Source organism: Chionomys nivalis, chromosome 14, assembly GCF_950005125.1.
Source record: "Chionomys nivalis chromosome 14, mChiNiv1.1, whole genome shotgun sequence".
In the NCBI taxonomy this organism is placed as follows: Eukaryota; Metazoa; Chordata; class Mammalia; order Rodentia; family Cricetidae; genus Chionomys; species Chionomys nivalis.
The window spans coordinates 41,882,078-41,898,282 of NC_080099.1; the positions used below are offsets into that span (position 1 = coordinate 41,882,078).

At 38.9% G+C, this 16,205-nt stretch overlaps 1 protein-coding gene across 2 annotated transcripts in view; it reads right to left on the reverse strand.

Moving 5' to 3' along the window:
- Positions 1–1,183: 1,183 nt before the first annotated feature.
- Kctd16 (potassium channel tetramerization domain containing 16) overlaps positions 1,184–16,205 on the reverse strand; it is a 285,581-nt gene continuing 270,559 nt past the window's right edge. For both annotated transcript variants that reach the window (XM_057788563.1, XM_057788562.1), the window contains exon 3: positions 1,184–14,060. In XM_057788563.1, the coding sequence (XP_057644546.1) occupies positions 13,609–14,060 (452 nt within the window). In that variant the 3' untranslated portion in view covers positions 1,184–13,608. The remainder of the gene's footprint in view (positions 14,061–16,205) is intronic.

A 16,205-nucleotide genomic window follows, 5' to 3' on the forward strand; every position in this document is an offset into this window, starting at 1 on the left:
TTCCTCTTGATATTAATTTTTCTTCATCTATCCTCCTGGAATAGTAGGCAGGGGTGAGAGCATTTCCTGTGACTGAGTCTAAAGAAATATAGTTACTTTAGCCAGTCTCTGGAGTTTCAGATTTCTTGGACTTCCCACCTTCTCAGCACAGGGTGAGTTTTTCCCAAGAAGCTCTATAGCTTTCCACCTAGTAATGCATATGGAAAGTCCCTCTCAAACATCCTTATTCCTTTTGTCTGTGTAAGTTCTTAGTCCCCTGGGTCTTCTGAGGTCAGTAGAAGAAATCCTTCTACTTTTTTAATAGAGACAACTGAGAAGTCAGCGTGTGGAAACAAACCAGAGCCTGCACCCTACCCCACATGGTGACTGCATCTATGGATGCCTATGCCTTGGAGTCCTTCCTTTCTCCTGCTTGGTACTAGGTTCATGCGGGGTGGGGGGGGGGATGCTATAGAGTCAGAATAAGCCCATAACTGTCCACAGTCATTTACATGAGAGCTGTGTAAAGAAGTCTTAGCCTGAGGCCACAGGTGGGATCCCAAACCCAGGTCTTCCGCACCTGAAACAGAACCTCCTCCTCTTGGAGTCTTGGGTTTTCTCCTCTTATTCTTGACCAGGAATGGGTCAGCTTTCATGAGCAAAGTGTCGGAGACTCTGGGTTACCAAGTTTGAAAAGATTCTTTACTGAAAAGTTCATAGAGATCACATTAAATATTATGAAGAAGACTTTGAAATTACAAAGTGGGATGCATGAAAGATATTCTATTTATCAAACTATACACCACTCAATTCTTTCCATTTTTGAGTGTGTGCTTCTTAGGAGAAGGGTTCTGCTTGATGCACTACACCTTTGCAAAAATCCAAGTTATTTTTAAAATTTCTATCTGAGGAAATACTTTTCTTCTATAATTTCCCCTTTTGATTGGAATCATAGTGGATACTAGGCAATTTCATTAGTTACTAACAGCAGATAAATATATTCAGACATTTAGAGTGCTGAAGCCAAGCCCCATTTTAAAATTGGCATTTTCAGGCTGGTAGGAATGAGACTGTATGAGTCATTATTTTATCTATTTGATGTGTCAGACGCTGATAAATTATCTCTTTGGATTATCTGATTTAATTTTCACCCGAGTCTTATTATCTGTTGTTTTACATGTACAAATGAAGAAACAGGGCCTGATGATATTTCATAAATAATTATTGCAAAACCATCCAATCAACAAGAGACAGAGGCAGGGCTTCCATTCACTGTCCTGATAACAATTTAATATTAAATATATTAAATCTCTATGTTAAATAAATAATTTATCACTCTCCTTCTTCTTGTACCCCATTTGGCAACCTGCCATATCAAACTAGAAATAAACCAATTCTAACATTAATTTTCTTTTATGTAAAATGCTGAGTTAGCATGAAATAATGTTGAATCATTGATCTCTTATATGCACTTAAAATATATATATATAACAACTAAATGTTACCAAACGATTTATTATGATTGGTGCTAAATTACAATGTATATGAAATGGACTCATTATGGAACCACATAAAAATAGTTAACTAGTTTTGTAATTATATTCACACAAGAATCTGAAATATAGTTTCTGTTCTGCCTTTTAAAATATATCCACAGAATTACTTTTGTACTTTTTGCTACACAATTTTACAATACTGATACTGCACCTGTATCATCTACCCTACTATATGAATGAAACAAAATATGAAAGCAGTTAATAGAAAATTATTCCTTTCCATATCCATGAGTGATTCCAAAGAAGAAAGTTTGTTTCCATTGGCAGTGAGGATGGATGGTAGCCATTAGCATTTCAGCTCTTACATACATAGACATATGTATGAATACACCCATGTGCTGCTCGGGTTATTGTTCCATCTGTGTTTGCCTTCTGAGTTGACCAGTGATTGCCAAAATGCTACGCAATTCTACTGGGACATTGATATTTTTTCTTTTTTTTTTAAACCATGTTTCTCTCAAAAATCAAATATATAAGAAAGAAATACAGCAGGCTAAGATCTACAGTGCTACAAAGCAAGTTAAAACAGTTACTAAGTTACCAGTCACAGCAGTTTATGTATTTTTGCTATTCACAGACTGCAGACTCTTGAATCTCTGAGCTGATGGAAATTGATGACATATAGACATGCATTCATGTGAGTCCATAATTAATGATGTTTATACTGTAATAAGCACATTCATTTTTAACATCATTCAGTAAACAGATTCCTTTAGGGCTTGAGCTAAATCCGCTATCACAATTACACACAAAAGAACCTGTAAACAAGTTGACGGTACACGTATGTACAAGCAAACTGCGCTGGAAAAGCGAAGAGGTAATTTCAATAGGTGTCACTTGGTATATATCATTGTGCAACAAACTGATTCATCATCAAGTTTCAGAATGTGGTCAGCAAAAAAGGAAAATGAGCAAGGCCCCTGTCAATCACCACTCAGTGTTACTTCCAGCAAAATCCAGATGCTTCCATGTGTGGGGTGACTTCAGATTCAAAGCGTCCGAGACAAAAGGAAAGAAATGTGAGAATCCCTGCTGAATGGGTCTGGAGATGTCCTGGCAGCTTATTCAGTACAGCCCCAAGAACGGTCAGGGGTGATGTGGATATTATTTAAGCAATTACATTTAACTTAAAGAAATTGTTCTGTTAATTGGGTTCCATGTAGTGTTCTGCTTGTTATGAAAGGTGTGGGGAATGAGAACTTAATTTTTTTTAACTTCCTCCCAGTATCACAAAGAGTCGTTCTTTATGGACTTAGCAGAACACTATAGCCAGCCTGAAGAGTGTCACTAGAAGATGATCCCATTAACCAGTTTCAGGGAAGCTTGAGCAAAGCTCTCCTAAGTTAGTGTCTCTGAACATTTTGGATAGGATATCATTTCAATAAATCCTTAATCCAGTTTTTTATAACGAGGGACAGTAATGAGCAATGTTGATACCTTCTATTTCCCCACCCTGCATGCTTTCAAAACCAATTGCCATACCATTCTCTAAAATAGCCAGAACATGGTTTTTTAAAAAAGTTCTCCTGATTCAGTTTCCTTTAAAAAATAAAAATGAACAAGCAGAAGAAAATTCAAAGGAAACTCAAAGATAGGATGGTATAAAACTTCCCATCTGATCCAAATTGCTAGGAACAAAAAATTACTACAAACTTCATTAGAACAACTAATTAAAAAGCAAAAAGGAAAACATTTCTTCCTCAAGCCTTCAAGACCACACCTGTAGAGGGCTCATGGAGAAAATTCGCCCACTGGTGCACCTGGGTGTTTGGTTCTGTGGACACTCTGCACAGGTCCCCGGGAGGAGGGATCTTGCTCTATCAACTGAGCCCTGGCTTGAGAGACAGACTCTTTGAAGGGTCAGGCTTATGTGCTTACAACCTGATCCCATGAAGCACCCTGGAAGCTTGCATAGGTTAACTTCAAACACCTCTCACATTTTCCCACAATCTCCAAGGTGCTTGGTTCTGACTGAGCATGTAGTCTATCTTTCTGTCATAAATTTAGACATTTATCTCTTCTGTCTAGCAAATATCCAAACAAGTAAGACATGCTTCCTTTCATTTGACTCTGATCCTCCTTTTCTGAGCAACTTTTTGGTCCTTGTGTAAACAGTCTGAAAGAGTGATTGGCAGGAGACTGGAGAGTGTTTGGTGTGATCAATGTGCCCTGGAGACTTGGCACCTATTTACCATATGCATATTTCGAACTGATTGCTGTAACTTCAAAATAATTAGGCTAATAAGCAGTTTAACTCATAATCGTGCAGGCCGCATTGAGCCCATGGACTATGAGAGAGGAATTTAATTGAAAGGCCAGTGAAATCACACTGGGAATAGCCAGTGGGTTTGTGCTATCATTTCTTTCTTTTCTTCTTAGAAATCACCGCTTACATTTGGTGGGCATTTTGTTTCTCTCCTTTTGTTTTGTTCTTGTCATGAGCAAATTTGAAACACATAGTTTGAAATTCAAACCAATGGTTTGGCATTTCTTTAAATACATTTTTTGTTTGTTTTATCTATAGAAGATAAATCTAGGTATTTGTATGTATCTAGATAAATCATATTCTCTGCATCATTAATAAATATATACATTCATAGTAGAAGAGAATTCTGGAAACCAGAACTACAATAGACTATCTAGGAAACCAATATAAACTGTAATAATTAGTTTCCTAAACTCAAAATTTCAAAGTTTCAAGCTACATGTTTATGTGTATACATATGTATAGATATATAGCTATTTATATATATATACATCTAGATAGATGTACACACATATATACATATATACATGCAATTTATACACCAACACACAAAACACCCAGATACCCATGCTCTTTACACACAGTCTTGTATTTCGTTGCCTTTTTTTTGTTTGTTTGTTTGTTTGCCTTATCCCCTACCCCAGCTTAGAAGAGCAATCACGAGACATTGTGGGATGCGGGGAACCAATGTATTTGTATTTTGATCTGATTTGAATGAAAAAGAACCTAATATTTGCTTAAAAGTCAGAATGAGAAAGCAGAAGGGTACACGGACACACGTCTGTGTAACACATGTGGCTCAATCACCCACCTGTTGTTTGTCTTTTGAAATTTTCCCTGGTGCCCTGTACACAGCCAAGCAGTCTCAGGTATTCCTTGTACAGAACCCAGCCTAGGGCGAGCATCTCTTAGGACCAGACAGAGTGCCTATGACTGCCCCTCGTAGAGTTCTCAGTGTAAGGTAGAATCTGTGGCAGAGAGAACAGAGAACTACCTTCCAAATTTACCTTTTTCCTTGTCTCCTCTGGAAATTCAAGTCCAATAGCGGTTGTGGTTTAAAATATCTCATTTCTTTTAGAATGGGTGCTGGGCAGAGATCATACTGACTACTCAATACTAACAGTAAAAGAAAAGGAGAAACAGATAAAAGCTCAGAATAAAAAGGAGTTAAGTCCACAGCCTTTGGAATACAATAAGCCCAAGAGAAAATTTGTCTCTACCACTGTTGTATGGGACTCTGGGCTATTTTTTCTTTCTGAGCTTTATTGAGCTTATCTGTAAGGCAAGCGGCAGTGAGATGGGATGCATTGTTATATTATTAAAGAATTTAGTGAAATAAGGTATATTCAATATCAAGTAGAGTTTCTGATGTGAAATGTCAAGTCCTTAATATACATTATTTGAAAACTTGTTTTTGAACTTATAATTCTAGTATGATGATCTAATATATACATATAGGATAAATACAAAAAACATACAGAAATAATGTTTGTGTGAAATGGATTCAATTCAAGTTCTTCATTCAAAATTGGATTTCCTAGTAGCTTATGTTGTTTGTTGCAGTGATGTTTACATGGCATGCACCCCACCAATATTTGATGAGTGCACACACAAACAAGTATTTGATTGGTTGATTGATTTAAACTCTCCAGTCTTTAGTTTCCCTTTTGTAAGATGGGGTTATAGTGATCAGATCTTCACTCTATCACTTTAATGCTGGTCTGATAAATTTAAAATAGATATCAAATTATTTAAGGCCACAAAAGTTTCCTCAGAGAGTTGTCGTGAACCTGTTCCATAAGGCTCAGCACCCAGGGATTCTGAAACTTGTCATGTCTATGAAGACAGGGAGTGAGAGCCAGCCCTGTACAAATCTATGAAACAATGAAACATATTTTGCAAGATCTAAGTGCCCTCTTCAATGAGTGGACATTCAACCCAAGAAAATAAAGTGTACAATGAACAGTTAAAATGATGGAATCTTTGGTCCACTGTGAGAACTATCTCCCCCTTCCTGATTTCGTGTCTGAGATCTTGTAGTCTACTGTTGATCACTTAGAAAGCATTCCAACAGGATCATGCAAAACCCAAAAGGCTCCAACGTGCTTCAGAACTAATACACTTAGCTGCTGACATGATTGGTAACATTGATGATGTGTAACTGGGTGAGGAAGACAAAAAGATTCATTTAGAAATCACCCGACTGTCTAAGACCCAGACTCCTGATTCCTTCCCATGCCCTCCCAAAAGATGGCATATTCCTTCTTCCAAACCTCTGCCCTCACATCTACAGAAAGGGATGGCTACATCAGGCATCATATAAAATTCGTATACATTTAAGTTGGTGATTGTTGTGCTTTCTTAGCTTGTGCCTTGACGAGAAAGTTTTTTGTTTTTTTGTTTGTTTGTTTATTTGTTTTTTTCTAGACATGGTGCAGAAAGGAAGCCATGGCTTCTAGCAGGGAAAGGACTCAGCTGTCTTTAAGGTACTGGCCATTGGGAGCTTGACTATGCTCCAATGAGTGGATAGCATAAATAGGACTTAGTGTAGTTCTTTATTTATTTTTTTTCTTTTCGGGGGGAGTGGGGTGCAAGGATGGGAGGGTGGATTGGGGGAGGAATGGGAAGTGAATGTGATCGGAGTGCACTGTATAGAAATACCAAAGAATCAACAGAGATATTATATTGGAGAAAAAACAAAAAGGAAAGAAAAATAAATGCAAAGCACTCCTTAGTTAAGTTTCTTCTTTTAGGCAGGATTTAGATTTTTGAATGAACATTCTTTGCTGTGGGGGTCTTTCTTGGGCACTGGAAGAGTTTTGGTGATGACCCTCATTTCTACTCACTGGATATCAGCAGCACCCCTCCATCACGATAGCCAAAAACATCTGCAGGTGTTGGCAAAGACTGTTGGACCACAAAATCATCCCTAGTTGACAGGAATTGCCTTAAATGCACACAGTCTGTGAAAACCAAAAGAATTCCTAAAAATGTTTGTTTACACAGAAAAAGATAAACTACTGACCCCTGATCACAATGGAGAAAAACTGTTAATGACCAACATGAATTCTAATTTAGCTTCTGCCAAATGCATTCTTCTACGCTTCAGTTGTAGCTAAGTGTTGGAGCCCTTGCTTCACCACCCTAGTTCCTGGGTTCAATTCCTGACACTACATTCTGTTCCTTTCCTATTTGTTTGTTTATTTTTATGTAAGATTGCATTGACTTTACACATGGTGACAGGGAGTTTGACATCCCCCGACACCAGACATGTGTAATGTTTTAATAATATCAGGGAACTATCTGGGTGATGGTGGTACATGCCTTTAATTCCAGCACTTGGGAGGCAGAGGCAGGCAGATTTCTGTGAGTTTGAGGCCAGCCTGGTCTACAAGAGCTAGTTCCAGGACAGGCATTAAAGCTACAGAGAAACCTTGTCTCAACAGAACAAAAAACAACAACAATAAAACATAATATCAGGGGACCAATATCAATTAGTCAATATTCTAAGTGGTAATCTATTGTTCAGAATTTTAAATATAACTTAAATTTCTTAACCAAAGACTTTTTCTATGTACTCAAATGATCAATAACCATTGCCCTAACATGAATGTAAAAGCAAGTCATATGTGTGCACACCCACACCATATACACACAAATGCAATTGTCACAATATCTCTTTGTTACTTTGTAATACATGAGTTTTCTGGTTCTGCTTCTATTAGTGATGGATAAAACCAATATAAAAAAAAATAGAGCGATAACCTAAAGTTTTGTTGTTTTTTAATTGTGCAAATCCAGGTAACAGCTAGGGGTTCATTCTAAGAATAACCTAAACAAGGCAGAGCAGATCACAGAAGTGCAGACTCACTAAATCCCTAGTTGGCCTCTAAATGCTTCTACAAGGCTGATTAATGGGAAAATTGCCCCTACTCTCCTCCAGAGCAAACCATGTGATAATTGCTGGGTTAGGGAACATGTTCTTCTTTATCTTTAAGAAAAAATATTTTCCCTAAATAAAGCATGACTGACATTCTAGGCCTTAAAATTTGTTCACTAATAAGAGGAATTTGTTGTTTTAAGAGGTTAGGAAGTTGGGAAAATAAAGGCATCTTCCCACTTGGTGTGCAGAAGAGAGAAAGCAACAGACTGAGACAGATGGAGCTATGTTGTGTGTGTGTGTGTGTGTGTGTTTATATTGACAAATAATCGTAGTTACCTGTTCAAGTTCATCTGTTTCATTAGCTGTTCCTCACTTCCTTTTGTAATTATTTAAATGTTCTTCAATGCTCATGACAAGTTAATTACTCTGTTTCTTGTCATCTATCCAGTTATTCTTCTGTTATGGGCTAGGGTCAGCTTGGTGAGTCACTGTAACCTTCTGACCTTTGTGGTGTATGTGTGCATGAGAGAGGGGGAGACAGGGAGACAGAGACAGACAGAGACAGGGGAGAGAGAGACTCTGGTTTAACAATCTTTTCTGGTAGAAAGACTAGAAAAAATTTTAGCACTTCATTTCTTTTGTGTCCTTACAGTTGGGTTATCACCATTTTTAATTCCTTCTGTCCTTTCTCATATGTTTACTCTTATATACAAAGTTTTGTTTTACATTTTTGGTTAATGTTATGGTTCAACATCTCCATTATCCATGGGCATTATATCTTGCTTGAGTCAAACTGGACAAAGCAAGCAATTCAGTGGTTTAGGGTTGTACTGATAAAACAACTGAATTCACTGATTATTCCATGTTGCTTTGGTATTATCTATATATTTCACCAACAGAACCATCTTTGGGGGCAGCATAATTATTAAATTATGAATTATTTTCTGGCTCCTTTGATCCAAACTGAGTAATAAAATGAACTGACCCAAAAAAGTCATTAATTTAATTTGCTGTTGGGTATTAATAAAATACACTTTTCTTAGAGATGTTCCCCATTCACCTGGGTTAAAGCTATAATGATACAGACTTTCTGACTGAGGAGTGGAAGCCCATCTACCAAGAGACAAAGCTGTGATGACAGAGGCTTCCAACTCAAGGAAAGGCACAAACACAGAACCATGGGAAGAAGACTTTGGTTGAAAGGCAGATGAAATGATATAAAATGGATTTTGGAAAAATACTAGTGGCCTAGTCCTAAAACATGCTTTTTATTTTCTGTGACAGTGAATGGCATGTGCTTTGAATTACATGTTGACTTTGCCTTAGTTCCTCAATCGCAATTTCTTCAAGTGGGGCCCTTGGACCATCAAAATTATTAAACATACTAGCTCAAAATTCAGCTTCCCTGGCCCTGCTTCAAGTTTTATGAGGCTGACTCTGAAGTCCACATAAGGGGATCTCCTCTTCAGAAAGTGTCATAATGGGTTTTAATGTGTGATGATTACTGAGCTACAAAAAAGAAAAGAAAAAGAAAAAGAAAAAAATTGCAACAGTGGTCACTTGGGGAAAATCCCCTGTCCAATGTCCTTAGCAAAATAAGAAGAACAGAAATTTCAAAGCAAATACATCACAAAGCTATGGTTATTAAAGTTGAAGACTCTTCTTTCCACAAGGATAGGGTACAGTAATCATCTTTTCTCGAGCTAGAATGATGAAGGCAATATAAATCAAACTCAATCCATCATGTTCCATTTCTTCTAATTTCTTCGCAGATATCCATCATTATATAGTCCCTTACCATTGACACCTAACTCCATTTTAATCCCAAATACACACTGTTCATGCTGATTTTTTTTCTCTAGTGTGTTCTTTTGACACTCTAAAAGAAAATAAATAAATTGGAACAGTGGGCCATCAAGACCGTAAGATGCCAACAGTACCAAGACATTAAAGAGAGAAATGGCCCATGCTAAAACCTATAACTCAGCATGCAAATTGGCAAAAACATTTATCTGCCACAGAGTTACCAGGGGAAAAATAATTCCCTTCATTTTTCCTTAGAAAATTGTTATGTCAAGTAGAGATGACAAAGAATTCATCCTATAAGTTCACAGAAAATGTCTTATTAACTCTAGAAAACACCAAACATAAGGCCAACATTACTCAAACTGTGTGACAGTGTATCCAGTGGTAGAAACACCAAGACTCGGTTCTTCTGGGTTAGTCTACTCTACACCAAATTAGAAGATTGACGGCCAAAAAAGAAAAAAAAGTTAAGAGTCAAAATTTGACTTCCTTTGTAGGAACTGTACTGGAGCAATTTTTCAAAATGCTGTATCTGCCATTTCTTTCCCTCCTAGGAGAATGTTATGCTTAGGGGGAAAAGGATATTCAAAGGGTTGGAGAGTCTGGAGAAGCAAACACAGACCCAAATCATAAGCAGGGGTGGCTAAGCGAATGAATAATAAACAGACACCTGCCATCTGTGGGAAAGGATGCTTCTGAATCAAACAAGGACAACGGATGCATGGAAAGTTCCATGTGGTCCCTCTTTTAATCAAGCATTGCTCCAAAATAAATCAGCTGGAATAGGCATTTCACTATGGAGACATGTTTGTTATTGCACTCCTCCTCCCTTCTAGAAGCTCAGCATGCACGCTTTTCCAGCAGGGTAGCTGTGCTTATGTACAAAGGGATACAACACAGCATAGTTTGGAAGCCACTTCACAAGATCACTCATAACTATACATCACTGCATTTTTTTTTTCTGAGCAGGCAGTAGTGATCTATGCCTTTAATCCCAGCACTCAGGAGGCAGAGGCAGGTGGATCTCTGTGAGTTTGAGGCCAGCCTAGTCTACAGAGTGAGTTCCAGGATAGGCTCCAAAAACTACAGAGAAGCACTGTCTCAAAACAAACAAACAACAACAACAAAAAAGAGGTCACTATAATATGTTAACATTTGTGTTTTCCTTTCCCTCTGCTATTTGTATTTTTGTTCCCTTCTTAATAGTAGGTAGGAGGACTTTATAAATATGTCCCTAACTTCAGGAGACTCATATCATTTGGGAATGATCTCCCCAAATTTACTGGATTTAACCTAATAGGATTTCAGAGAAAGGAGCCCAACTAAGTCTCTATACATGTCAAGTCTCATTCATTTTACCATCCAGTCATTTCTTCATAGCAACAATGGACAGCTCCTGTCAAAATCCACATTCAAGAACTGAACTATCATATATTGCTCTGTCCATAACTGTACTTAGGGCTCTGAAGCCGGGGATAGCAGACTGCTTAATCTCAGGGCTCACTTAGCCAGAGATCCTTTCCAGTGTGCTGAAGACTGCAAAGAGCACACTGAATATCTCCTCGCCAAAGGGAACCTAAGACTTTATGTTCTTGGCGCCTCCTCAAAGTCTTCTACTGACCTGGGCTAGATTTCTGAACATGTCCATACCCTCACAAGTGTATGTCAGGCTTTTTTGTCTTATCTGTTTAAACATTTTGCCATGGGGCAGGTGTCACATTACAGGGAGCCCCAAATGAAAGTGATATGTTGTTTTTCAACAGATCTCTACTACTAAGCTTGTTCACTGTGGGCACAAACAGTACCCGTGAAGAAAAATCTGCCTTAATAGCATAGCCTGCAGTTGCTCTAAAACTGTGGGTAAGGTGTTTCATTTCTTCTGTGAAGACTATAGCAGTATTTGTGGGTTGATGGCCAGCCCAGTTCTTGAGTGCCTCTCTTTCTTGACACCATTACGACTAAGTGCTGAAATTTAAGGAAACGGACTTTGGCCAGTTTATTCAAACCTCAGATTCTCTGACAGCCCTTTCAGTGAGTCAATGATCATCTGGTCCACAATTCACATTCAGATTCTTCTGACCCATTAAAACCCATAATGCTTCTCAGCATCTTCCACAGTCACTATGATGGCATCTTTGATTTGCCATCAGGAGACATTGTCTAATGAAGATGCATTAGTAGGATTCACACACAAAGCTATCTATCAACTATCGGCTAAAATACTAATACACAAAAGAATACTTTCAGAAATGATAATTTTCCTGGCAATTCAGCATCCCAAGAAAACTTTCTTTTTCACTTAAATAAAATTTTAAACTTTATCTGAAGCATTAGGACAAGAAAACATTGCCTTATCCTATTACCCACCTGTGTAGTCAAGAATTACAAAAAATTCAGAAAGACAACCATATACTAACAGACATCAATAAATCAATGAGGAAATGTTTAAATAATAGATGTACCTTTTAAAAAGTTTTCTTAAAACAAAGAAACTGGTCATTAGATTTTTTTTCTCCCATAGACACTATCTGGTTGTCTCTATTACTTGTGCTAACTACACACATGTGAGCACGCACACACGTGTGCGCGCACACACAGACACACACACACACACCAAAAAATTAGGAATGCTTGGCACATTATAGTGACAAATGATTTTTCAGTTACCACTGAAATGTGTGATAAATGCTGAAAATTAAAAGTTGTCTTTGGACATTCATTTAGCACAAGTGAACAAAAGAACTATTGGAAGATTAATAGAAGACAAGAGGCATGTGGGTAGACATTGTTAACAATTTCTTTTGGACTGTATCTATACAGGTCAGGAATATATTTTTTTAAAAAAACTTAAAAAGTCAAATTCATAACTTTTGTGTTCCAGCCACCCATGTGGGTCCTTACAGACATTACAGAAATAATACAACTAAACCATAGTGTGGCCACAGCCAAACCCCAGGATCCCAAAGGCAACCAAGCCTGTCTACAAGCAAGCAATAATGTACAGGGGTAGTTTAAAGTTCGTATGAGAAATTAAGAAGCATGTAGTGGTACAGATCCTCTAAAGCAATCAAACTGAAGGCTGGATGCATCTTCAATTATTGGGTGTTGTTCCTAGCTTCACAACTCATAGGGATGCAAAGAACTTGCCTGAACAAAAGGCCTCATCAATAATATGTGGGCAAGTTAGAACTCCGAGTCAGCTGGAGAATGGGGATCGTCAAATAAGAATGGAGAAGGCTGAGTGCAGGACATCTCAAAGCTATGTTTGTGGATGCGAATATCTGCTTGTTGGTTAAACACACACAGTGTTCCACTAGCTCATCCCACTGTCTCCTAACGTAGGGAAAGAGCACAGCAGTGCAAAGGAGACTGTGGGTATGTATTTCAAAATAAGAAAGAGGACTTATTGATGATGGGGGGGGGGCTATTTAGCGTTAGAAAGCATTGCGAAGGGAGGCTGGGAAATCTACCCAGGAGCATTTTAATGAAGAGGCAGAGGTTCCTTTGTCTGAATGCTCTTGTGGGGGCAGTCCTTGGCTGTCCAGACCCTGGGTCGTGTGCATCCATTGTGCGTATATACAGATATACAGACATAGATTGTGCTTGTGGGGCACAAGTGCTCATGCATACGGAGTCAATAGAAACTGGCACGTGGAGATCTAAGTGAAAAATCACACAAATCCACCATTCTCCCTTCACCCCATAAACAAAAGAGAAGAAAAAAAATAATAAAAATCTTGACTCTTTCCCCATCCTTGGCCAAAGGAAGGAGGCAGAATATGAGAGGAAAACAAACATAAAAAATCCGGGTTGGGATACATGAGCCCCAAAGCCTGTGAGCTACTCAGCTACAGCTTTCACTGTAGGGAAGATTCCCAGCACATTGGATCAAGTTAAAAGACAAAGGACAACACAGGAGCTCGCTTCTGGTTCCACGTCTGAAAAGGAATCTACCCTGTGGATTTACACATTAAGGTGAGCTAGTTAAAGTAGGCAGTAGTACATCAACAGACTATTGTGTTCTAACAAATGTGGATCGTTAGTTGGTACTTTTCCTTTAACATATGTGCTCCTTTGGGGAGGTTTTTTTCAGAGTGGCGACTACCCCCAGCCCTCCCCTATAGATGATACTTCCGTAAAAGTTCAGACTGCCAAGGATGTTTTCTCTCAGGGAAGCGATCTGGAATCTTTATCTTCAGGAAATCCTGGATGCACTTCTCCAGCTCTTCTTCCATGGAGAGCTTTTCCTTCGCAGCTTTCTTTTTGCTGCTTATGTTCGACTCCCTGGAGCCTGACGTCAGAGTCCTGAGCAGGTCACTTTTCCGCCTCATCTCTGACTGCTGGATCAGCTGCACGGGGCCCTTCTTAATGGGCCTGTCCAGGGTCTGGATGTTGCTCTGGCGCGATACAGGACCGCAGATCACTGTCTCCTGGGGAGAGCTGGCCTCTGACTGGCTGTCACAGCTGGAAGTGGAGAGGTCATTGCAGGAGGTGCCGCTCTCCCCTTTGTCTCCCTTGCCGTTCTTGCAGCAGCAATCACAATGAGAGGAGGACCACCTGGAAGGCTCACCTGGAAGGGAAACACAGACCCACAAATGAGTGCTGGCAACTCAGGGTGATGCAGAAGATGAACACATTAGTGCTCCGAGAATACAGGTATACAATACAATATAATACAATAGCATCATCCAGAAACTAAGTCATCAAAGGGACATCCATTACTAATAGAAGACTGTGAATCTACTATAATACGGTATCACGCTGAAGCGCACCAACACTGCACTCAAGAGCCCTAGGTAGAACTACCCAGGTAATTATCAGTCCTGGATACCCGAAAGATCCAAATTTTTAAGGCTTCAGTTCTACCAGCTGTAACACCAAGATAATAACTTTCTTAGTAGCTGCAGTCTTGGGGATGGCTTAGATGAGACAAGCAGAATGGAGGAGGGTAGCATACGGTAATCTCAGAAAATTTGTGCCAATTTTACCATGGGTAGCATTGAACCCTCAGCTAAAGCTCCACCTGTAGCAGCCAGGATCCAGTAAGAGGCTATCCATATAAGGGGAAATCCTCGGCCAGTGAAGAGGGCTCTGGCCAGCCCAAGCATCTCATTGGTTTTCCATCATCCTAGGAGCAGAAGAGCTCCACTTAGCAGTTACACGCGTGGAAACACTACGACCCAGACAGCCTGACAGATGTGCCATGATTTGAATAGCTCGTGGAAGAGCTGGGATTTGAATACAGATGTCCCAAGTGTTACAGCCAAGCCAATTAACTGCTTTCTAAAACAAATCGCATGTCTGTAAAATTCTTGCTTCTCAGACTACTGTTCGAGTGTGAATTTCTCCGACGTCCCAGTACATCTCTCCTAAACATGCTCGCCTCCTCACGGGTACGACTGTAGTTGTAAGTCTTGTCCCTGCAGCGTCTAAACCACTATCTTCCCAACATAGACATGGTGAACAGTTCACTGTTGTAGGTCTAAGCAATCACCCAGGGTATATCAAAGAAACTCAATAATACAAAGCATCTTAGCAAAGATTTTCAAAGTAGCTGAATCAAGCCGTGCCTGAAGCTAGTCTTGTCAGTAGACATGGTATAAGAACCATAAATTTTATTCTTAGTTTAAGCCAATATGAAAGCGTCTGTCTCTATCCCCTGAGTGTTGACTCTTAAAAGTAAGTTCAACAGCTTGGAGGCAGAGCAATTTTTCAGATACACAGTTGGTGGCTTCATAAACTTTGAAAAATCCCCAATCATGGCACAAAAGAACTTTTTCAAGCCTAAGCTATAGTCACTAGCCTTCCAGTCTCCGAGTAGCCCCCAAACTCCTTGAGTCATTCTATGAACTGATTATTTATTACAGGCTGAGTGTTGTGGAATGTTACTTTAACTAGACAAAGATGTGTTACATTTGGTTATACTGCAGAATAGTACTTAAACTGTGTAAAGGTGTGTTATAATTATTCATGCTGCATTTGTTTACGGATGAAAGGATGTGTGTTTAACTATGTAAAGATGTGTTAGATCTGTTTCATCTTGCCTGCCTAAGGCACCTGATTGGTCTAATAAAGAGCTGAACGGCCACTAGTTAGGCAGAGAGAAGGATAGAAGGCACTGGCAAGCAGGGAGACTAAATAGGAGGAAGAATCAAGGCTCTAGACTCAGGAGAAGGAGAGAAGGGAAAAGAAAGAAGAGAACGAGGGGAAAGAGAGGGACATGCCCAGGGCAAGAAGTCAGGCAGCCACCAACTAGCCAGCCAGAGAAGTAGTGAAGGTAAGATATACAAAGGAAAGAAAATACACCCCAAGGCAAAATAGATAAAGAGAAACAAGTTAATTTAAGTTAAAAGAACTACCCAGAAATGAGTCTATCCTAAACCAAGCTTTCATAACAAATAAGAAGTCTCTGTGTCGTGATTTGGGAGCTGGCTGGTGGTCCAAAAGAAAAAGCCTGGTATAGCTGGGCATTTCAATTCACCAACTTCATTGATGCCATAAAAATATGAAGGAAGACCAATATCCTTATTAATATGTATAATACATTATATATTATTAATAGAGTATAAAGGTAATGAAATATTTTCTATGATTTTTTAAATCCAGTTTTGATTTTACTATGACTTATTCAATAAACAATAGTTATCATTATCAAAAAATCTCATTCATTGCCATTTCTAATATGGTCAAAGAAATGAACCTATTAAAAAAGAGT